The 25,332-nt window shown below is 41.1% G+C and overlaps 1 protein-coding gene across 2 annotated transcripts in view; it reads right to left on the bottom strand.

Annotated features, from left to right (window-relative positions):
• The window catches only part of GRM8 (glutamate metabotropic receptor 8), a 795,220-nt gene that overhangs the window by 450,693 nt on the left and 319,195 nt on the right, over positions 1-25,332 (bottom strand). For both annotated transcript variants that reach the window (XM_021079053.2, XM_005673194.4), the window contains exons 3-5: positions 3,839-3,974; positions 3,230-3,384; positions 1,431-1,568 (exon numbers count right to left, since the gene is read on the bottom strand). In XM_021079053.2, coding sequence (XP_020934712.2) covers positions 1,431-1,568; positions 3,230-3,384; positions 3,839-3,974 — 429 coding nt within the window. The remainder of the gene's footprint in view (positions 1-1,430; positions 1,569-3,229; positions 3,385-3,838; positions 3,975-25,332) is intronic.

Below are 25,332 nucleotides of genomic sequence, written 5' to 3'. Positions count from 1 at the left end.
CTTCACAAGGCTGACAACAGCTGCCATTTAGGTCTGGTCTCAAATGTCACCTCCTTAGCAAAGCATCTTCACCAAAGAAACTACAGTAATGGCCACCCTCTCGCCAGGGACCACTTGGTCACTCTTTTCACATTTCACACAGGAAGCCTGGAGTCAGATCCTGCCATGGAGTGCCGGGGAGAATGACCTGTGTTCCCATCCCCATGCCCACTCCAGTTCTATGGCTGCTCTAGCACTTATCATATTACATCTTTTATTTGAACAGCTATTTTCAAAGAAAGTAAATAGATGGAAAGGAGGGCACATAAAAATGTGAGGGTATGGGGGGAGTCAAGGGATGAGTGAGGGAGGAGTGTCTGCTTATAAAATGCTCATTCAGTGTAGAAGATTTTAGTGTAGAAAATTTATGCATCTTTGTAAAAATTACTCCTCACTTTTTATGTTCTTTTTAATCATGCTGCATGTATTTTATTTTCCATGTGTTTTAAATAATTATATATAGAAGTAATTAATATAATCCATATATGGATTAAAAAGGGATATTTGGAGTTCCCATCGTGGCGCAGTGGTTAACGAATCCGACTGGGAACCATGAGGTTGCGGGTTCGATCCCTGCCCTTGCTCAGTGGGTTAACGATCCGGCGTTGCCGTGAGCTGTGGTGTAGGTTGCAGACATGGCTCGGATCTGGCGTTGCTGTGGCTCTGGCGTAGGCCGGCGGCTACAGCTCCAATTAGACCCCTAGGCTGGGAACCTCCATATGCCATGAGAGCGGCCCAAAGAAATAGCAAAAAAAGGGGGGGGAGGATATTTATATTGACCTTGTATCTTGTATTGACCTTGCAAAATGTACTACCTAGCTCTTAGAAACTTTTAAATCCCATAGATGTTTCTATGTACACAATCACGTCATCTGCAAATAAAAAGTTTCATTCTAACATTAAAACATGCACATTTAATAGCATATTATTTTTAAGCACTAGATACAGAAAGCAGAGCAACAAAAACCCACAGCAGAGGGCACGATGCAGGATACTGGCGCATGGGTCGAAATAGTTGAACACTCTCTCTGAGAAATTCGTTATGACCAGTCATCCTCACTACATTCTGAGCTCCTGGCAAAGCAAAATCACATCTTGCTTATTTGTCAATATCCCACCAAACCTTATAAAATACTCTGACGAAAGTAGACACTCAATACCTCAGTGCGGGACACAAGACACATGTTCAATAAACACTTGTTTGTTGACTGTAAGAACCGATGAGCAAACCTAAGTTTGTTGAAGGATCAGTGTACGCTCAGCCCGGCTGCGAAACTCTAACAAAGGATGCAAGGAGGCAGAAAATACCGTCATCATTATCCACGCAGAAAAACCTCATCTTTCAGGTAATGATAAAACAAATGCTCAAAGGAAAACATTTCAGTGACTACCTGTGCATTTCTTTATATGACTGTTCCTTTTTCCATGTGATCCTAACTTGCATCCAAAATTCTCCTCCCAGAATTCTGCAAACCATACATTTCGTCGATTATTGGCAAGAGTTCGGCTTCTAAAGTATCGATCAAATCCTATTTTAAAGAAGAAAAGAATGACTTTAATATTCCTTCAAAATCAAAACCAAATACTGTCAGGGTTTTTGAATAGATATTATATTATATTGTGATCACTGAATGAAAAAAATTTTTAAAATGGGGAAGGGCCAATAGCTCAGAAATAAGGTTCCCTTATGGCAACAGTCACTGGGGATCAGTGGACAATATTTCCACCCCCACCGTTCCCTATTCAGACACCTGGCTCTAAGGATGTGTGCAGCAGGAGAGCCTGTTGGGGTGTCATTCTCACCACCTCCCCCTCTCCCAGTGGCAGCGTTCAGGGACCTCATGTTGAACATTCAGAACGAACTCCGACTTTTCTCATTCTCCGCTCTCTCCTAGCGGGGTCAATGTTCCAGGCTTCTATGTGTCTCACCTCGAGACTTATCTGTCCTGCATGTCCCATTTTCAGCAAATTCAATAAACTGATCCTTACTAATATAACCTCATGGAGTCCTGGGTAATGGGCTAACATGTCAGCCTGCTCAGGTAACTACCATTGAAGGGAGACCACCTGGAAATAATGCCTTACTCCAAAGGCTAATGGCAAAGGCAGGAATTTCAGTCACTGTCAAGATCATTGGAAAAGATATTTGGGAGACAGACTGTCTTTCAGGGATGCTCCACATCTTTGCTGTTACATTTATTTATCTAAGAGTTAGGCCAGCATCACATCTTCATTTGCTATAAAGCAAGCACTCTCCCTCCAACGATGCTGTCATCAGCATATATGCCCGTGGAAACAGGCGAACTTAGAAGGCAACTGCTAACATTTCAGAGTTATCTAAGGCCAACACTAGTGCTCCTTAAAAAACATCTAATGGGAAAAAAATAATAATAATAATTTAAAAAAAGACAAAAAAAAAAAAAAAGGGAGTTCCCATTGTGGCGCAGTAGTTAACGAATCTGACTAGGAACCATGAGGTTTCGGGTTCGATCCCTGCCCTTGCTCAGTGGGTTAATGATCCGGCATTGCTGTGAGCTGTGGTGTAGGTCGCAGATGCGGCTCGGATCCTGAGTTGCTGTGGCTCTGGTGTAGGCTGGCAGCTGCAGCTCCGATTAGACCCCTAGCCTGGGAACCTCCATGTGCCACGGGAGCGGCCCAAGAAATGCCAAAGAGGCAAAAAAACAAAACAAAACAAAAAACAAACAAACAAACAAACAAAAAAACACATCTAGTGGGGAGTTCCTGTTGTGGCTCAGTGGTAATGAACGCAAATAGTATCCACGAGGACATGGGTTTGATCTCTGGCCCCGCTCAGTGTGTTAAGGGTCCAGCGACGCCACAAGCTGTGGTATAGGCTGCAGATAAGGCTTGGATCCTGCGTTGCTGTGGCTGTGGTGTAGGCTGGCAGCTGCAGCTCTGATTGGACCCCTAGCCTGGGAACTTCCACATGCCATGTGTGCAGCCATAAAAAGACAAAAAGAAAAAAAAAGTGGGTAGTCTTTTCTATTCAAAATATATGTAATATGCTGAGTTAAATAGTTATTCTCTTGGCGATTTTGTCATCAGCGCTAAAAATTCCATCCAGAGCCACCAATAATGGATGCCTTTCATCATTTGCTGATACTCTGATTCTGCTTTTGAGTTTAGATTCAGTTGGAAATGAAACACATTCTCTGTGGTGCATCCTTACCATCAATTGATGCTCTTTTGGGCAAAATTGTCACAGCCCCTTCTGCAATCTCCTCCTGCTGATAAACGGGTGCTATTTTGGAGCCCCAGCTATCTGAGCCGATCCAGAGAAAATGCCCACTTTGGTTTAATTTTTTTGCTGCTTCCAATATCCTCCTATAAGAATAAAAAGAAATAAAACATACTGCATTTATCAACAACCTCAACACAAATGTTACAAGACCAGCTTAGATCAAGTTATATATACTCAGCAGGTCACCATTAAGCAACTAGTCAGTCTTCTAACTCCCTGAATCTTATCATCTCCTAAAGGAAATCTATTGGAGACTTTAATTCCAGCATCTAATAATTAGCCTTCTCCTTAACCTTATTCACATCATTCTGTCTATTACTGCTACTTGTCTCATTTCTTTCAGTCCCCAGGTTTTACTCGATAAACATTTCAGGCTGAGAAACTAGAAGGCTGCTATCTCTGTAGCAGAAGGCAGTTGCATGAGAATGCTGCAATTCCTGTGAAATCTCACACGCTTTTACATTGAACACGAAATATGTTAGAAAAAGATGTGGGCTGCAAATCTGGTCCTATATAAAGAAGAAAAGCAATCAGCACCTGATGTCATCTTCATTGGCAAACATAATCACTGCCCGAGCATTAGGTGTTTCTAGCAGGCGCTTGATAATTTTTTCAAATTCTCCAGGTCTTGGTTCACGTGGGATTTTCTGTGATTGAGCAATGCAAACACCACCTATTTATTTAAAAAAAAAAAGAGAGAGTGATTCAGAAAGGACATTTATTTAACAAAGTTAACGAGGTTAGCTACTTTATAAAAACACATGATTCAGTAAAGGATATTGTTTCTCAAAATACCTGTCTCTCTCACCTCTTAAAAGCAATGCCATTTGCATTACAATATACATATCAAGTAAATGACATCAATGACTTAATCATACATCAGGTTTTTTTTTTTCCAAGTTAAACATACTTTTTGTGGATGTCTTGAAAAAATATCAAAGTGTGCAAAATGTGGGACAAGAGAGAAGGAGTGGAAAGAATGGTTGTTTTAATTCATTTAACATAACCCCAAAGACAAGTGCCTGGGTTACTAAAAGTTATGATTAGGTCTGATAAGTGAGATCACTTGTTAAGAATGAAGGTCCTTTCACTACTTTTATTTACTAGTAGACCTCCTTTAATTTCCTTTTTTAGCTCATAGCGTTGCAGCAAGATTCTTATGCAGCCACAGAATATGTTATGAGACAAGTGGTCTTTAAGACTATTTGAGACACAAGCAAGTTTCAAAGACACAAACCCTTAGTTGACGTATGTCTACACCATGAAAATCAAAATGACAGAAATCCCACCCCACTACCACAACAAACCCACACACCCAAGACATACACACACACAAATAAGCCTCTCCTTTTGGCCTTTCCTTTAAGGCAGTGAGGAGCCAAAAAGAAAAGTTTAGAAAATATCCCTGCCCTCAGCCAATGGGCTGGGATAAAAGAGGTCTCCTCCACTGCAGTGGTACAGAGGTAACACATTCTAATACTAGAAGAAAAAGCAATTATTATCAACTTGTTTCAATTACATTATGATTCAAACAGCTTTTTGAGCCACTTGAAAAGAAAATCACCATTTATTTATAGCATCACTTCAATAGGCAAAGGTATTTTTACTTCCCAACAATCGGCAATGCATTCAGTCACCCAAATGTCACTGGGTACCATTATACACAATGCATCAGGCTGGACACCAGGAATGCACAGTCTCATCCAGCAGTTACCATCTTGTCTGGGAGAGAGGCATTCCAATAAACCATCATGAAATGTGATAAATTTTAGAATTAAAAGAGCATACTACACCTTAGAAGTACAGAGGAAGGAGTGAAATGCTTCAGGACACTCGATTTAAGGGAAAGTATACATCCACATAGGGACAAAAGTGGGTCATTTCTGGTAGAGGCCAAGGTATGAAGGAACCTTGCTTGATCCTGACCTGTGGTAGAGACCAACAGGTGCTGAAGATGGAAAGAACGGTCAGGGCCAGCTTGACAATGACTCTGTTAGACATGCCAAATAATTTGGATTTTATCTTGAAATTAATGGGAACTATTGAATGTTCATAAGCAGGAGAATTACATGACGAGCTGTATGCTTTAGGGAGAAACCTCAGATCTCCAAAGAAGAACTATGCAGTAGTCAGACACCGGGTGTCCAGTGTGTTGTGATCAGGTTTAACCTATGTGACAATACTATATGCTTAATGGTGCTAGAGCACTGATGGTTATTTTTCATACAAGTTAGAGCATTGCTAAGTTTATCCCTGCAATAGCAATACTCTCACTAACCTTACAACATGCTCCTCGGGGTGGGAATTGCCCATAATCCATAGACTGCGCCAGAGCTCAGTTAGCCTACTGATATGCCATTATAGTTGTGATGATGGGAGTTCCCATCATGGCACAGTGGTTAACAAATCCGACTAGGAACCATGAGGTTGTGGGTTCGGTCCCAGCCCTTGCTCAGTGGGTTAACGATCTGGCGTTGCTGTGAGCTGTGGTGTAGGTTGCAGACGCGGCTCGGATCCCGAGTGGCTGTGGCTCTGGCGTAGGCCGGTGGCTACAGCTCCGATTAGACCCCTAGCCTGGGAACCTCCATATGCTGCAGGAGGGGCCCAAGAGATGGCAAAAAGACCAAAAAAAACAACAACAAAAAAAAAACACAACAAAAAAATTGTTGTGATGATGGATTCATTCCTTCACGAAGTGTTGATGGAGTGCCCACTGTTTCCCAGATACCATGCAGGGGATACAGATTTATAATGGTATATAAAATAGATACAGGCTTTGCTTTCACAGAGTTCAGAAATATTATAAGAGGCTTACAACCCCCCCCCCAGAAGTATATGAATATAAGTTATGGCAAGTCCTATGAGGAAGACCAAGGGCATTTAATTCAGATTGAGGAATATTCAGGGAAAGGCTCCCTAAAGGTGATGCTATTTGGTTAAGGTCAGAAAGAAAAGAGAATAGGACAGAATTGCATGGAAAAGGGCAGGAAAGAGCCCATGGAGTTCATGGATGAAAGGGAAAGAGTATGGGAGGGAGATGGGGGCCAGAATGTGCATGGCGTTCAGAGCCTGCGGAAGATTAGGAATAATTAAAGTGCCTATGTTTCAGTAGCCCATAGGAATAGGACTTGTCTACGAACACTGCATTTCATGGAAGGCAAATGAATGAGGATTACGGACTGATGGAGGAAGGCAACCTGGAGTGGAAAGAACAGGAGGCCATGAGCCCAGTTCAGAAGTTACTGGAACGGGCCATGGGGAAGGACGACAGACAATGCAACCCCTGAGAAGGGGCAGGTGGACCTGTGAGCATCTGAGTTAGAATCAGTGGGATTCTGTGATATTTTCTCACCTTTATTGAGACACGATTGACAAATAAAAACTGTATATATTTAGGTTGTACTGATTTGAGCTACGTAATGAAGTAGTGGGAAACCTCGAAGGGTGACTTGAGAATGTGGACTTTGTGATCCATTTATGTGATGACACCATTCATTAAACAAATAGGAAATATAAGAGGGTAAGCAGGTTTGTAGAGGAGGAAGGAATGACTCTGATTCAGGACCAGTTGTTTTCAAAGTACCTGTGGAACATCAGACTGAAAAGGATGAGTCTGGAGCTAAGAAGAGAAATGGGAGTTGCACTCAGTGTTGTCAAGGGCAGATACAGCAGGTAGTTGAAGGGCTGGGAATGAAGAGAGCACTCAAAGAAAATATTTAAATCAACCATTAGAAAAGGTGAATGACAGAGTTCTGAAAAACCACCAGCTTTGGGAAGACAGCTAGTGAATGAGACTGGAAAAGGAGCAATTACACATTTTGAGGAGAAAACTTTGGGTACAAAATCTTAAGTTTCAGACTCAGTATAATGTGTTAAAAAATCAAAAAAACAAACAAACTTTGTGGTAAGTGGATATATTATGTAAGCTCAGAAATGCAAGACCCCAACTGTAACACTGTCTAGGGAATAACAGCTATTTCTAAATATGACCACCCTTTGAACAAAATTGCTCTGATGACTTAAAGATTCCATTAAAGACATGCCATACCCTAAGTATCATTCTGAGGTTACTACTGTCTATAGTCAGAAGAAATGAAGACCAGAAAAATTTTACTATGATTATCTCGGAGGAGGCAAACAGGCAATTCACACATATGTTTTAGTCTGAGTTCATCGGTTTATTCATTTACTGCAGATCTATTGAACATTTTTGTTTGTAAAAAAGCTGAGTTAGGTTGGAATTTTACCTAGTCTCAATCGAGTTCATATTTTTTATTCCTTTACCTTGTCTTTTATTTGTCAGCCTGGTCAATTTGTAGTCTCCTGGAAAGAGGGACTACACAATTAATTTATTTCAGCTGAACAAATCTATATGAAGAACCTGCACCAACCACGTTTTGCTGTTTGGTGCCTTATGGATATTTTATTAAACGGTGGAGTGTATTACTCCCAAGTGATTGTAGTTAAAAGCCTGGAATTGTTTCTCTAGCCTCAAAACTCATTCACACATTCTATTTTCATATCAATCAAAAAGTCACACAGTTGGAGTTCCCATCGTGGCGCAGTGGTTAACGAATCCAACTAAGAACCATGAGGTTGCGGGTTCGATCCCTGCCCTTGCTCAGTGGGTTAACGATCCAGCGTTGCCGTGAGCTGTGGTGTAGGTTGCAGACGCGGCTCGGATCCTGCGTTGCTGTGGCTCTGGTGTAGGCCGGTGGCTACAGCTCCGATTGAACCCCTAGCCTGGGAACCTCCATATGCCGCGGGAGTGGCCCAAAAGAGAGCAAAAAGACAAAAAGACAAAAAAAAAAAAAAAAAAAAAGTCACACAGTTAATCCATTCATAAGCACTCATGGTCTACTACATTTCCGGAGCTATGTACATTCAAAGATTGCCTGTCCTCAACAGCCTTGTACAATTGAATGACAAAATATACACACAAAAAGACAGATAAGAATGTAAAATGATCTAAAGCTAAAAAAATCATAAGAGCAAATCAAATTCAGTAATAAATGATATGCTATCTCCCCAAATAGTCCAGTGATTTCACAAGAAGAGAGGTCATTATATACTGTTAGAGTCTGGTAAAATTACCAATGAAATTTAGTCAAACATTCAAGTCTTATCAAAGATGGGCTTTTCTACAATACTTCTTATCTATTATTTCAGTTTTTAAAGAGATTATCTGACTTGACTTAAGATTCTTAAGATGGGAAGAAGGATGAGGAGTGGGTCTCCATCAAAGGATATGGCTATCACATCTATTTTTTCACTTCACTCTGGAAGAGTACTTATTGTGTACAATTCAAGAGACACTAACCTTCCTGTTCTGCAGGTATGCCCCGTTCCTCAAAAATAATTTAATTTAATTATTTATTTTTTATTTTTTGTCTTTTGTCTTTTTAGGACCACACCCTCGGCATGTGAAGGTTCCCAGGCTAGGGGTCTAATTGGAGCTGTAGCCGCTGGCCTACACCACAGCCACAGCAATGCCAGATCCGAGCCGCGGCTGCAACCTACACCACAGCTCACGGCAATGCCAGATCCTTAACCCACTGAGCGAGGCCAAGGACTGAACCTGCAACCTCATGGTTTCTAGTCGGATTCGTTTCCGCTGAGCCACGATGGGAACTCCAAGAAATAAATTTTAAAGGTTAGCACTTAGGAAAAGAATGTTGTATGGAGGAATGTATAATTGGTGGTCTTCTAGAATTTTCTGTCTGGTTTACTTGCCTATGTAAATGTTTTCCCTTTGATTATTTAGTGATAATTAAAAGAACCTTTGTTAAACTGAACATTTTCATGTACTCTACAACATGTGAACTCTCCTTCCGAGTCTTTTTCACTCTGTACCTCCCTAGTCCTAGTGAAAGCACGCTAAGATAGGTATTGTCACCATATTTCTGATGAAGACACTGAGAAGCAAGGGCGTCAATAGCTAGCAAGAGGTTGGAACCCAGCTTCAAAGCCAGATCCATCTAGTTTCAAGACTAGACTTTTTCCATCATCTGGCCCATCCGTAACTGACCATACCTGTCCTTAATGCTTTAGTGGATATGAATGACTGATGAATAAGATAAAGCAAATTTAATGACATTTAAAAGGCCCAGCAGGTCACCCCTGATAAATATATCTGGTTGCTAAACAAATACAGCACTTCTACTGGGCATTAAGAACTTAGTTAAGACACTTAGAATTCATACAGATTACATAAGTAATCTGTAAGTAGTTTATCTTCAAAACATTCCAGCTGCCCCTGTAATGCAGAGACCTCAGGAGAAATTTCCTGAGGTCTCTAGTCTTACACTTCACCTTTTCACTGAAGCAAACACAAAAATTGCATATTTTTAAAATTCCACTATCTTTTTTTCTCACCCCCTGACTATAAGCTCCATGACTGCTGAATCTTGTCTTTCACATTTACCTCCATACCCCTAATACCTATCACTGTGCTTGGCATAGAGAGACTTGCAACAAATGCAAGACTTATAAGAGACACCGCTGGTATAAACAGAAATGAGACAGTTCTGGCTTCAAACACCTCTTCGCTAACTAAGGAAACAAAAGGAGGCATATAAATATTTTTTAAGTGGCACAAAAAGTAAAAAAAATTTGGACCATCCTACTTCAGAGGACACAAGAACAAATTTTTAAACAGTTCCACTTTGTATTTCTTTACCTCATGAGTAAATAGCCTGATGTCTTGGGTCTGAGAGGCCAAAACTTCTTTTCACATGTGTTGGTTTGCTAGTGCCGTAAAGTGCGGAAGTGAAGATGAAAACAGACCTGAGTCAGAAGACCTGAGGGTGGGTCCTGTGTGACTCTGAGCAAGTCTCTCATCTCTCAGCATCCTCATCTCTGTGACAGGTTCATAAAAACTATCTCCCAGGAATGTTAAGAGAGTCAGATTTAAAAGGGTGAAATGATAAAGTTGTATACAATGTGGTACATCATCACCACCGTTCATCCACACATCATCGTGACCAGAGAGGCTCATCACCGAAGCTGAGAGGAGAGCTCTTTAATATTCTGTCCTAAAACATGAGACAGTCAACAGACCAGTCTCCCTGAACTCTTCACCGTTTTGTATATACCATTATGAAACATCCTATGTTCTGAGAAGGGATACTTGCCCATTTGTTTATGCCAATGGTAAGATGACCAGATTTCACTTTTTACCTATAATTGGTCATCACAATGTGATTGGGGCAGTTTCAGTGTCAGAGAATGGAATGAGTTACTTACTTCTCCTCTGCAACCTGCTAATTCCTACACTAAGGACCCAGGTTTCCTTTTGGAGGGAGTTTATAAATATTTTGAAGATCTAGGTTGAAAATTAGAATGTAATACTTTAAAAGAATAATGTAATGGTAAAAGCTATTCATCCTTTAATGGTGTCAACCCTTAAGAAGGAAAAGTAGAAACATCCACATGTTCTGTTTAATTTAAACATGTGTCTATAGACTATTAAGAGGCTGGAATAGCACTTTTAAGATAATATTGTTGCAGCCATAGGAGTTTGAAATGTATGCTATTTGCTCTTGGCCTCCACCCGATGGAGAACCAGAGAAGGAAGCAGGACTGGGCAGAGGAGAAGTCCAGCTGGCTGTGGCCCAATGACAAACTCCCAGTACCACAGGGAGCCCTAAGGCTAGAATGACCTCCAGAGTTGCTCTGAACTAGGTCAGGTAGAATAGACCATTATACTTCCACATCCATCTGTCTCTGGATGGTGGTATCCCGGGAAAGGGGGCAGATACTTTGGGCAAGGTGGCTCTCTACAGCCAGGTCATCCTTGAAGGGCCTGTTCTAAGTTCCCCTACAAGGCAAGGGCATCAGGACCGCCACTGAATGGGTCTCCGAAGGGGGAATCACCAGATGTAAGAATTCAAATTTATAGAGAGCTGAAGATACAGTATCTCTGAAATGATAGGGCAAGTCAAACAATTAATCAAATTTCATTATTTAGTTGCAAAACTCCTCTTCAAAGAGGACTCACTGCACAAAGAAAGGCAACCTATACAAACAGTGCGCAAGTGGAACTGTAGACAGCTCAGACAAAAGAACTAGGATCATAACCCCCCCTGTATTTCAACAGAGAGGTTTTGTTAAAGCAATCTGAAAGGATAAAGAATTGCATTCTTCGTTACTGCTTATTTTTAAGAACAAAATCTCTATTAATAAAGTAGAAGGAGAAAAATAAAACAAGAAACAATGTCACAGCACTAACTTCCAACTGTGATGGAAATCGAGGAGGATTAAATTATTAGGAATGAAATCACTTACAAAGCTGTGTATAGAATAGTGAATGTGATTTTCTTTAAACAGCATGATTATTACCAGTGTCCCGAGTTGGTTCCTAATTTTTGTCAAGTTAAGTTCTAAGTAAATCAGATCAAGCCTCTGGTTATATAACTTGTTGGATCTGCATGGCAGACTGGTTTGGATACATAAAAAAAAAAATCAACAAAATTACCGTTTTATCAAAGGTAAGACTATTGGTAAAAAAAAATGATGGGTCAAATTTGTTGGTTGATCAAGAAATTTCTTATAATTGACCCCAAAATATATGGGATATAGTCAGTCAACTATTCTTTCTTTCTTTAGGGCCATATCAGCAGCAAAGGTGATTTCCCAGGCTAGAGGTCAAATCGGAGCTGTAGCTGCTGGCCTACACCACAGCCCCAGCAATGCCAGGTCCTAGCCACATCTGTGGACTACACCACAGCTCACGGCAACACCAGATCCTTAACCACATTCTCATGGATACTAGTCAGGTTTGTTACTGCTGAGCCACAATGCGAACTCCATATTTAATTACTTCTTATGAATGAACATTCAAATAATAGCAATGAGCAAAAACAAATAACCAGGTTTTTTTTTTTTTTCCTTTCTTAAAGACAATAAGAAACATGACAACTCTTGGAGTTTCCATCGTGGTGCAGTCGTTAACGAATCTGACTAGGAACCATGAGGTTTCAGGTTCGATCCCTGGCCTTGCTCAGTGGGTTAAGGATCCGGCGTTGCTGTGAGCTGTGGTGTAGGTCACAGATCCTGGGTTGCTGTGGCTCTGGTGTAGGCTGGTGGCTACAGCACCAATTGGACCCCTAGCCTGCGAACCTCCATATGCCGCAGGTGCAGCCCTAGATAAGGCAAAAGGACAGAAAAAAAAAAAAAAAGAAACAAACAAACATGACAACTCTTCTAAGTGTCTGGATCCCAATCCTGATTCACTGGGAGTGAGGAGTTTTCCCACCATCACCGAGCAATTCTATAGACACCAATGCAGTGTCCTACAATTCAGCTCAATTCTGATAACTATCTACTTGGAGACTGTTAGATTCCACAGGTCAAGTCTGACAAGACTGCCCATCCCCCATGTCAGCTGTCAGTGGTGAGCCCAGGTTGTTATCTGTGCTTATGACAAACTATCTATAAATCAGAGGTTCCCAAAACCTCCTCCATGGGTTCGATTAATTTGCTCACAGAAATTAGGAGAAAGATTTTACTCACCAGATCACTGATTTATTATAAAAGGATATAACTCAGGAGTAGCCAGATGGAAGAGATGCATGGAGGAGGTATGGGGAGAGGGCATGGAGCTCCCATGCTCTCTCTGAATCTCCAAGTGCCCACCAACTCTGAAGTTCTCCAAACCCAATTCCTTCCAGAAGCTTCGTTACATAGTCATGATTGACTGAATCATTGGCCACTGGTGACTGAATTCAATCTCCAGAGCTTCTCCCCTCCCTGCAGTTGGGAGATGAGACTGAAAGTTCCAACCCTCCAAGCCCTGGTTGGTTCTCCTGACAACCGGCCCTCACCCTGAGACTGAGACCCAAAGTCAAGTCATCAACATAACAAAAAAACGCCTTTATCACTCTTTTTTTTTTTTTTTTTTTTTTGGTCTTTTTGCCTTTTCTAGGGCTGCTCCCTTAGCATATGGAGGTTCCCAGGCTAGGGGTCTAATCGGAGCTGTAGCCACCGGCCTACGCCACAGCCACAGCAACGCCAGATCCGAGCCATGTCTGCAACCTACACCACAGCTCACAGCAACGCCGGATCGTTAACCCACTGAGCAAGGGCAGGGACCGAACCCGCAACCTCATGGTTCCTAGTCGGATTCGTTAACCACTGCGCCACAACGGGAACTCCCTTTATCACTTTTATCGCTTAGGAAATTCCAAGAGCTTTAAGGAGCTCTGTGCCAGAAACTGGATGAAGATGAAATACGTATTTCTTATTATAAAATCACAGTACCCCAATTCTCTTCCCTAATTACCCTGGACATCATTTCCCTCCCTCTTGCTGGAGACATGAGTAAAATAACAATTGGGCCTAATGTAATTGGTCCTTTAGTGATGGTTCAGTAAAATTTGTTCTAAGGTTGGAATAAGTGTCATCACGCCTCTTGTAACAGTATTTTCACCTCCTTATGTGGTGTACAACTGGGACTCAGCAGCAAAGCGCACAACGTGATGAAAGTGCGTCTGCGTTTGCCAGCTTCAAGTGCACTTTGTGAAAGAGAAAATGTATCTTGCACATCACAGTGAAGAAAAAGTGTGATCTTTAACAACATGGATTAAAAGAGCAAAACTGCACCTAAATCTATGATCATCTCCCCGCCACACACCTGGTGCCAATAAACACGTTATGCTTTTTCTTCTCTCAAATGCCCTCTTACCCTTAAAGGGACTCTGAAAAGCAATGAAATGAGGGGATGAAAGCCCTGGCACAGAAGGGGCACGAGCCCTGTGCTCCTCCCCTCTGTGTCTCCTGAAGAATGGCACTAGGGACAATCCAGTATGGAAAGGACTGTCTCAGAGAGCCCCTCTCCTGCCTGCCCCCTTGGTACCCACAGAGATGATGATGCTGGGGGGCAGACTGGGCTGGAACAGGTTCACTGGGTCAGTCTTCATATGCACTCAGCTTTGTCTCACAGCCACAACTCATCACAGAGACACAGAGTGGTGTGGCGTTATGAACGCTGTCTCTGGGGCTAGACTTACCAGCTCCAAATCCCGGCCCTTCTTCAGCTAGCTCTGTGAAGCTGGGTAGGTTCTGTGACTTCTCTGTGCCCCTGTCCCTCCATCTAAAGATTATCTTCAAAATGGGTTATTGCGAAGGCATTGAATAACCACTCAACAGATTCATTTTTTTCCTCAGAAAACATGTGAGTTGTAAATTGTTTACAACTCATTTTGATAAACCCCAAGCAGAAACAGTACGTCACTTTCACCATGCAAAAATTACTATAACGTTAATTCTAGATGCCTCAAATGTCATTCCTCCGAATGTACACAGAATAACAACACTTACTAGAGGGGCCAGTCAATGGGGATGTTAACTACGGAAGGTTCTACCCTAGAAGGGAAACTCATGCCCACGACCACGAGAACTAAATTCCTTATGTATTGCCTCTTCCTCCTCCTAAAAGCTGGAACTATCAAAGGAGACATGGGTACAGTAGGAGGGAAAATTTCAGGAAGAGAAAGGAAGAAGTAGAAGAAGGAGGAGGAGGAGGAAGGGGAGGAGGAGGAGGAGGGAACCAGGAAGGGGAGAGAGTGAGACGAGAAATGACGTGACCTGGGGGGAAGAAAAAGAAAAGAGAACAAGAGTATAGAGAGGAGATTCTGGAGGGCACAACATCTGCACCAAGTATCTTTGGAGCTGAGAAAAAACTTAGATTCTCTGTAGGGTCACAAGAGCAAATGTGGGGTGAGGAACATTTGGAGAAGGAGCACTTGACTAGGTTTAAATAAGCTTTACTAATGTGTTGCGTGCAATTGTATTTACCTGGATTATTTTCTGAGTACTATTTGTGGAGTGTTTGAGATTGTTTTCTTTTGTCTATTCGTTTTTATCACTTCACAGTGGATTCCTAGATATTGGGGCCAACACTATGACAGGAAGGTTTCAAAAAATAATACTAAGTCCCTGTAAACGCTCAAATGCCCATTATGAACAAACTCTCAAAGAAAAGAGAGATTTCATATTTTCCAGCCCATTGCCTGGAAAAACCATCATGCCAATGACCACTGGAACCCAAGTGAGCACTTTTACATTTCTTACCCATTCTGGACTAGAAAAAAATACTATTATTAGACTGTGAATTAAGCTCATTACAATAACAGATTAGAAATTAGTAATTCAGTTGTGAATGGGGAATTCATTCCAGAGTCATGCCAATTAAATTACTGGGGGTGGGGGTAGTGAACAATCATGGTATCCACCATCCTTCAATCATTCAATATTTAGTGAGTACTAGTACATGTCAGAAACTTCTTAGACATAGAATATACAGCAGTTGATAATAAAGCGAGGGTCCCTGACTTTACAGGGCTCACATCTCAGTGTACCTCTAGAGTTTTGTGAAGCCTAATACCTGTGGCATTCTTTGGATATGTGATGCATACGTGAATGAATAAGAAGTTCCTATTTCATGATAGAGTGGAATGATCTAATAAAGAGATAAGAAGCCTATCCATGTATTTAAAATACCATCATTCAGAAAACGGCAAAGCGCCTCTGCAGCTAGCTTTATAATCTAAAGTCATTGCCAAATACCTTCTGCAAATGGGTCACTATCAATAGTACTTCAAGAGCAGCTATTAGAGCTTGCAAACCACAAACATTCTTCTACCCCCAAAATATCTTGGTCCACTTATCAGCATTACCTGAATTCTACTATATATGGGCTTTCAAACAGAGGTCTTTACCCAAAGCAGCATTTTAACAGATACTCAAGGGGATGACATTCTCAATTTAAAGAAGGAACTAATAGTTGAAAACTCATTATTCTTTTAGCTGAATAACTCTTTAGAGCAAGGGCTGCACTACAACAAATGTACGACAGTGGCTAAGCTAAGAGAGAGACTTCAGAGAACAAAACTAAGAACCAAAAGCATTTAAAATAAAAACTCAGTCCTTCAAGTAAATGCAAGTCCTTGCAGTGTTTCTCCAGGCAGTACAAGATAATTTTCCACCGTAAAATCTGATCTCTCTGCTTGAGAAATATAAAGGTTTAAAAATATAGTTATATATTTGACGTCTTGGATTCAAATCGAACTAAAAAGAGAGAAGAGTGACTTGACATGTTTTTGACTGCAAGCCATCAGACACTGTAGTTATTTAAAGGACTCTAAAAAATGGTAATAGCTTTATGGATGTGTAATTGATATACAAAACACCTGCATATGTTTAATGTATACAGTTTGGTGAGTCTGGACCATGACATCACCTACGATACTATCACTACAATCAAGGTAACAAACACATTCATCATTGGCAAAAGCTTCTTTGTGTCTCATGTCCCCCTGTCATGTGTATGCAGCAAGAACACTTCACACTGCTATCTACCCTCTTAACAAAATTCTAAGTGATACCATGCTGATCTCCGTAGGCACTATTTTGTACAGGAGACCTCTAAACCTCATTCCTCTTGATTAACTAAAAATGTATCTGCATGGAACAACTTTCCATTTCCCCTTCCTCCCAGCCCCTGGCAACCGCCATTCTCTCTGTTACTATGGGTTGATTACTTTAGACATCTCACATAGTAGAACCGTAGAGCATTTGTCCTTCTGACACTGGCTTATTTTACTTAGCCTAATATCCTTCCGGTTAATCCTTGTTGTCTGAAACAGAAGGATTTCCTTCTTTGCTAAGGCTGAATAATATTCCACTTTACGGATATTCCACATTTGCTTTATCCATTCATCTGTCAATGGACATTTGGGTTGTTTCCATGTCTTGGCTATTGTGAATAGTGCTGCAAAGAACATAGGAGTGCAGATATATCTTCCAGATCCCGATTTCAATTCTTTTGGGTAAATACCCAATAGTGAGATTGTGCTATTATATAGTTTTTAATTTTTTAGAGGAAGCTCCACTGTTTTCCATAATGGTTATACCATTTTACATCCACTCTAACAATGTACAAGGGTTCCATTCTCTCCACATCCTTGTCAACACTTGCTATATTTTGTTGTTTGTTTGACAACTGCCATCCTAATATGTGTGTGAAGTGATCTGAAATTGTAGTTTTTTGGTTTTTTTTTTTTTTTTTAAGGGCTGCACCTGCAGCATACAGAAGTTCCCAGGGTAGGGGTCACATCGGAGCGACAGCTGACAGCCTAGGCCACAGCCACAGCAACACAGGATCTAAGCCTCCTCTGTGACATACATCACACCTCATGGAAATGCCAGATCCTTAACCCACTGACTGAGGCCAAGGATCACACCCCTGTCCTCACGGATACTAGTCGGGTTTGTTACCACTGAGCCAGAGTGGGAACTTGCTCTCATTGTAGTTTTGTCTGTTTGTTTTTTTGGCTCTTCTAGGGCCGCACCCGTGGCGTATGGAGGCTCCCAGGCTAGGGGTCTAATCGGAGCTGTAGCCACCGGCCTACGCCACAGCCACAGCAACACGGGATCCAAGCCGCGTCTGAGACCTACACCACAGTTCATGGCAACATCAGATCCTTAACCCACTGAGCCAGGCCAGGGATTGAACCCACAACCTCATGGTTCCTCGTTGGATTTGTTAACCACTGAGCCACGACGGGACCTCCTCATTGTAGTTTTGATTTGTGTTTTCCCTGATGATTAGTGATACTGAGCACTTTTTCAAATACATAGTTGTATCTAATCTGTACGTTTTCTTGGGAGAAGTATCGCTTTAGGTTCTTTGACCATTTTTTTTCTTTGACCATTTTTAAATGGAGTTATTTGGGTTTTTCCTATTGTATTGTAGGCGTTTAAGGGCTCTTGTTAAAGTTTAGGCTGGAGTTTACTCAAAATAGAGGACAATGAATAATTTGAAATGCAAGACTGCCCATGTTCAAAAGAAATGAATCCTATTGCCTTTTCCTTAACTGCAAAACCTGTTTTAGAAGAAACAGAAAATAATATTAATAATGGCATGCTGAAGACTACTAGTCCACCATGCTTTAATATCTCATTTCACCCTTATAATATCCCGTGTTATTGAATAAGTAGAGTAAACATCATGAACTTAGGTTTACATTGAGGAAACTGTCCTTAAGTTCACACAGCTAGGAAGGTGTCAAGTGCAGACCTTGTGACTCTTACTCTAATAGCCAAGTATATTTATTGTACTTTGCAATTCTCTCTCAGAATTGTCCCCTTGGTCATTAAATCTCGTCATTAAATCTCCTTAATGTGCATAATTAAACAGCATCAATAGGTAACATAATATAATGAAAATATGAACTCTGGAGTTTTTATGCCATTAGGACTGAATAATTTAGGAAAATGGTTTTTAATCTGGTTCAGGTTGGACAGAAATTTCATTAATTAATAGCCTCTCAAAAGAGTATCCTGCAGGCTTCTTCTCCCCATGAACACAGGCATGCCCACCATCACTCATGGAGCATTAACTGGGCGTTTACTACATGCTGAGTGCTCTGTTGGAATCGGGAGATTAAAACAAATGAATAAGAAGACATGGTCCCTGGTCTTGAGACACTCCCAGTAAATAACACAATATGTAAACAATATTACAATCTGATGTGAGAGATGCTACTATGCAGGGTAGCCTAGGGAAATGAGACCAAGAAACCAGAATCTAGTTAACCATAAATAAGATTCACCAGCTCCTGCCAGTGACTGCAGGAATGCATGCTCAAAGAAGCATAAAAAGTAGCTGTGTGGTACACACATACACACCAGGATCAACAAGTCAGAAAACACTTCAGCAGTGAGCTTCTGATTTATCCAGCCAGAAACCAGCCAAATCTATTTCCAGTAGATATTACCAGTCAGCCAACATGTTCAGTACTTCCTGTAACAATGTGATTGTGTTTAATAATTTAAATATGATGTAATAAACACCCTGCATTTATGTACCGGGGGGGATTTAATTTTACTTGTCCGCAGTAAGATACAGACAACTCACCTTGAGGTAAAAGGAACATGGGGAAAAACATTTAAATATCCATTAAAAGTGGCCACTTGAAGGGGAAATAACAAAGCTTCAATTCTAAGAACCAAGATTTCAATACATTTTAATCATAACTAATCAGTTTATATATACATGACTTTATTTCGATGTTAAAACATGTCAGAACTTGCAAGAATAGTTTTTTTAAAAAATTTTATTCCTATTATTGCAAACCGTGGATGAACAAGCCAGGGCAAAATTGCATCATTTAAGGATTCACTATCAAACATTCTTTCACTGAAACCAAGAAACATCTATGCCTGGGGTGTGATAGGAAATAGAGCAGGTGCATTATAACATTTTACATTAAATTACATCATTTATCTAAGGTGGTTCTCAGAAAAGAATATTAAGCTTTCAGTAATCCCACATCATCAAAGCACAAAAATGAAAACTGATCAGAACCACAAATGACAAAAGGATAACCATTTGTTACTGCATACATTTCTGTGACATAATTTCTACAATTTCCGTTCATGCAATGACTCCCCGATAAAACCCACTCTCTATACAAATGCATTACAGTTTATCCATCTACTATAGCATGTGAATACCCACAGAATAAAAAGCAGTTCTGCTTGTGGGGGGAAAAAAATCCCAAAACATGAATAGTATAAAAAACGTACTGGTTCTCACTCTAACAAGTTTACTCATGACTGGATAGAATTTTCCAGTTCCTACGCTGGATCATTCCCATGTTTCTTCTGTAGAACTCTCTCCGGCTATCAATTTCCTCACTTGTCAAAAGAAGGCTGCTTGATGGGATGATCTCCAGGCTCCTTTGAATTTCAACATTTTGTCTTTCTATGAATGTAACACAGAGACCACCTCCCAGAAGTACTGTGAATTACAGAAGTTCTAACAGGGGAAGAGAAAGAACATCCTGTAAAATACAACAAATTGCTCCTTTTTTTTAAGCCTGTAAGAGATGAACTAGAAGGGACACAAGACAACTTCAATTCAAAATTACCAAGCCTGGCTTCGCGAGTCAGAGCATGACTGGGTAACTTCAAAATTAATTTTTACAAGAGCACATGAGTCTCCATCAGGTGCTTGCAGTCTGGAGACCAGTTTATCGAAGCACTCTCATTCCTTCCCAGATCTGTGGAAGGAAACTATTACATTTAGAAAGGATAAGCAATGAAGTCTCACTGTACTGCATAGGGAACTACATCTAATCTCTCGGGATAGAAAATGATAGAAGATAGAATGAGAAAAAGAATGTATATATATATATACATATAAGGGTTGCTATGCTCTACTACAGAAATAGTCTGATAAAAACTTTTTACAAAGGAAATGAGATGGGGCATCGGCATAGCTGTGATGAAGATGGAGGTATCTCCATGTGGATTTCTTCATTAATAGCTTTCACTTCAGTATTCAGTAATAGCTGCTCTTCTCTTATCTTTTAATTTCCCTTATTTCTTCATCCTACCCCACTTTCTTTTTCTCTTCTCTTACCCCACTCTCTCCACTCTCAAAAATCAGAAAATGGTGACAGGTCCCTGGAGGCAGCACACTTCCAAGACCATCTGTCCTGCTGGTCCCTAAGATTCACTAACAGGACAGAGCAGCAACACAACTGCTGTGTGGTATGGAGTCTGCTTAAGCACTGAAACTAAAACACATTCGTTTATCTCCACTTCCTCCAAACAACCAACTAAATTGTTGAGGCTAAAATGGGGAAAACAGGAAAGAAATGTCATCAGTGTTTTGAAAGCTGAAAAGCAGATGGTGATCAAGCCTTAACTGACTTAACCAGAGTAGGAAAAAATTGAAAGGAAAGCCCACAAAATGTAGGGATGCAGCTGATACCAATAGAAACCACCTGACCCTCCACCAGGAGGCTCTCAGAGTGGAGGCATAGGAGAGGGGCGGGGAGAGTCCAGAAGGTAGGGGTGAAATAGAAGTGGGGGAAAATCCTCTCCAAGTGTCTTCCTCCAAGACAGGCCCTCCGCACGGAAGATCAGAGGGCCATGCTGTGTAGAGGATGAATTCAGGACACCAGATCCAGCAAGGACTGAACAAGTTTCTATAAAGTGAAAGCCTCTATGGGGAGCCCCTGGTTTCCCTTCTCTGCTTAGCACCCAGATTTCTGTCACCTAACTTTGTCTCCCAGGCAGGAAGAGTCATCTCTGGAGAAATTGGCCAAGGGGAACCCCATACTGACACTCATAGATCGATGTCACCCAACTAAATAACCGTGTCTACTTTATTTATTTATTTATGTCTTTTTAAGGCCACACCTACAGCATATAGAAGTTCCCAGACTAGGGGTCAAGTCGGAGTTGCAGTGGCCAGCCACAGCCGTATCAACGCAGGATCTGAGCCACGTCTGTAACCTATGTCACAGCTCACCACAATGCCAGGTCCTTAACCCACTGAGCGAGGCCAGGGACTGAACACGCATCCTCATGGATATTAGTTGGGTTTAAGCCATGACGGGAACTCCTACTTGCTCATTTTAAAGTAAAGCCCAGTTGGAAGTTCCCTTGTGGCGCAATGGGTTCAGGATTCAACGTGGCTGCAACTGTGGCGTAGGACGTAACTGCAGTGTGGGTTTGATCCCTGGCGAGGAACTTCTACATGCTGCAGGTGTGGCAAGAAAGGAAGGAAAGAAAGAAGGGAGGGAGGAAGGAGAGAAGAAAGAAAGGAAGGAAGGAAGAAAAGCCCAGTCTGTGAACTTGACCCACATGTCCCAAGCTTCAAAATAGCATCAGGACAACTGGATTCTTAATGTCGCACCAAAGAGAAATCAGCAGACAGAAACAAGGCACAAGCAGAGGTGACTTCAAGAATATTAATATTCTGAGAGGGAAGACATTATGTCCATGCAACAAGAATAGGAGGCTATAAAAACAGGAACATTCTGAGAATAAGAGCTCCTGGAAATTAAAAAAGATGAGTGAGAGAGAAATAGCTCAATAGATAAGATAAAAGAGGAAGTTGAGGAAATATTTCAGAAAGTAAAACAAATGAAAACTCCTCATGCAATTAGAGGATTCATCCAAGAAGTTCAACATTCAAACTCTGAAGTCTCCAAAGGAAATAAAGAGAGGCCATTACTAAAGAAATGAAAGAATAGTTCTGAGAACTGAAGAACATGAGTTTTCGAACTGAAAATGCCCACCAAATTTCTGGCAAGAAGAAAAGAGAAAGAAGAGAAAGGGAAATACCCACAGAAAGGAATATTCACACAAGATTTTAAAATCAGTGGAGAGTGAAACAGATGATAGAAAAAGGATTAGAGCTCAGAAGGGCTTCAGGATTCTCAGCAGCAGTGTGGTTCATCAGGAAAAAATGGCTCAACATCTTCAAGTGATGAGGAAAGACGAATTTTATTCCAGAAAAACATCAAACTATAAATCAAATGTGTGGGTAAAATAAAGTCAATTTTGAACGTGCAGAAATCTCAAAACTCTTTAGTTTCCATGCACCCTTTTTAGAAAGTTCTTGAAGGATGTACACCATCCAAGCAAGGAAGGAAACAAGATAGAAGAAGACTCCAAATGCAGGTAACAGGTAATCCAACACAGAAAAGGTCAAAGGATTTCTCAAAGTGATGATGACAGGAGGTCAGAGTTAGCAGTGTGGAACTCGTCCAGAGATCATCCAGTCCAGGTTAGAGATGGAAGACTCCAGAAGTATCTCCCAGGAAAAAAAGAACCAGAATTGACAGACTGTTTGATCTATTTGGATGTACTGAAAGGATATGTACAGTTTTGCCAGGGTGTGAAGATGAATTCAAAAGAGATATATAGAAAATGACATGTATGGCAAAATAAAAAATTATTAATTCCACGAAAAACAAAATGTGTATTAGAAGAGAAACGTTGTTTTAGTACCCTCTCTAGATCAATTGTAGCATCATGTGCAGTCATTATAATAGAAACACTGAATATTAGTTGGACCAAAATGGTGATACAATCCTGCCAGAAGGTCTGGAAGAGAAGTGTGTGTGTGTGTGTGTGTGTGTGTGTGTGTGTGTGTGTGTGTGTCTATGTGCACATGCATGTGCAATTTGTGTCTGCAACTTTTGTATGGTGGGAGGTAAGTCATCATCTTCTGTAACAAGAAGACCATAAAGATGAAAGTTAAAAATCCAGATAGCAGCATGAACATGTTATGTGAGGAAATAGAGACCAAAATCAGACGGGAAAAAACGAAAGAAGTTGAAAAGTCACTTTCTAGAGGATCAAGATTCAAAAGTCGAAAGAGCAGGGTACATGCTTGCCCTTTTTGTTAAGCCTGGTTGCGTTATATATGATATTACTGGGATAAAATGCGTGCTTGGGGCTCTGCTTTTAAAGTCATAAGTAGGAAAAAAAAAGATGGCTTTCTATCTATCTCTTAAGGGAAGGCTCTTCCATAACTGAGTTTCTCTTAAAAAAGTTTCTGCATCTTTGTTGTTTGTTTAGGGCTGCACATGTGGCATATGCAAGTTCCCAGGCTAGGGATTGAATCAGAGCTGCAGCTGCTCACCTATGCCTACACCACAGCAATGTGGGATCCCAGCCACGTCTGTCACCTACATCACCGCTCTCAGCAACGCCGGATCCTTAACTCACTGAGCTAGGCCAGGGATCGAACCCTGATTAGTGGATATTAGTCAGGTTCGCTTCTGCTGAGCCAAAACGGGAACTCCCTGTTTCCACATCTTCATACCTATGCCTGTATTATCTTAATTGGGGTTTTGTTTCTTCACTTTTTCAATGGCATAGCAGATGCTTGTTTAATTTTCTTGGGACTGAAACCCAGACAACAAAGGATACTGACAAAAACAATAATTAATAAGAACAATATGACAACTCACATTGCCAGAGTTTAAAGTACCAGCTTTCATCTCAGTTAAAGCTAACCTGTCCATAGGTTGTTTCTTGCCCAAACTCCGAAGATTCTCCTCAGGTATATCAGTAACTGTTATCAATGACAGAAAAGACCCATCACTTAAACAAAACCACAACTGACACTTTATGTAGATACTATTTGCAATTTAAAATGTTTGTTGGTATGTTAAAGAAAATGAGGTCTCTCACAGAAGGATGTAATTGTCACCCAGGCAATCTTATTTGAGTATTTCAAGGACCACAAGGGAATAAAGCTCTATAGGCAAAGTGGCTTCTGGGCAGAGGTGGGCACAGCGGGGCCCAGAGCGGGGGTGTGCAGCCAAGGGCATTGGTGGAAATTACTCTAGTATCCTATCAGGTACCTGAGTTTATAGCGACTTTGGTAGGCGTTCAATAGTACTTCACAAGAGAAGCAGGTAGGAATGAGAAATATACCAGAAACTGTCATCTGAACCCCTCCAGAGAGAGTCTGAAGCCCTGACAAGGGTGTTTCCGGAAGGCTTGAGAAGGTATGAAAAACTTCTCGGCCAAATTTTAGCTAATCCATCCAGAATTGAAACTGGAAGAATTTTAAATGGGAAATAAATCACAGATTTCAATCATCTGTGATTCGAATACATCTACATGTATTTTTAATATACGTTGTACACTGAAGCACTGGAAATCAATCTGCATGTCACAGTTCTCCAGAGATTTGCACTGATTTCTTTGCCAACAACAAATAGGCTGCCTGCCTCTAGGCAACGTGGTGAAAGACAGACCACCTCCCCTCCACTGCCCCTGCCTCAGCACGCACAGGGGACAAAGGTGAAGCAAACAGCAGCCGTGGGTAAAGTCTCCTGCCAGCACTGCGTAGGCATGGAGGATGGGAGACCACACCCCGATTTTCACAGAATTTGGGATCCAAGGGGCAAATGAAGAAAAGGTATTAGATTCATGTCAGTCCTTCATTTTAATACCAAGTAATACATACTCATTTTAAACCTCACAGATTTTTGTCCCACCACCAGCAGGGCATAAAATTAGAAATAATCATGCACCCTAACAACACAACTCAAAAAGTGTTAAGTTCTTTCCCTGCATTATGTCACCATACAATAGAGATCATATTGCATAAACCCTCCAGGTGTCATGGGTGTCCCAGAGGTGGTGACTTATGTGACATGGGGCAGTGACATTGTTTCCTAGTAACAAGTTTTTCTCAATCTCCACCAACA

The sequence above is a fragment of the Sus scrofa genome, chromosome 18 (assembly GCF_054392235.1).
Source record: "Sus scrofa isolate SSC_HxYL_T2T_F1_AM1 chromosome 18, Sscrofa_HxYL_maternal_Yorkshire_Landrace_v2.0, whole genome shotgun sequence".
In the NCBI taxonomy this organism is placed as follows: Eukaryota; Metazoa; Chordata; class Mammalia; order Artiodactyla; family Suidae; genus Sus; species Sus scrofa.
This window is presented reverse-complemented; position numbering and strand designations above follow the sequence as displayed.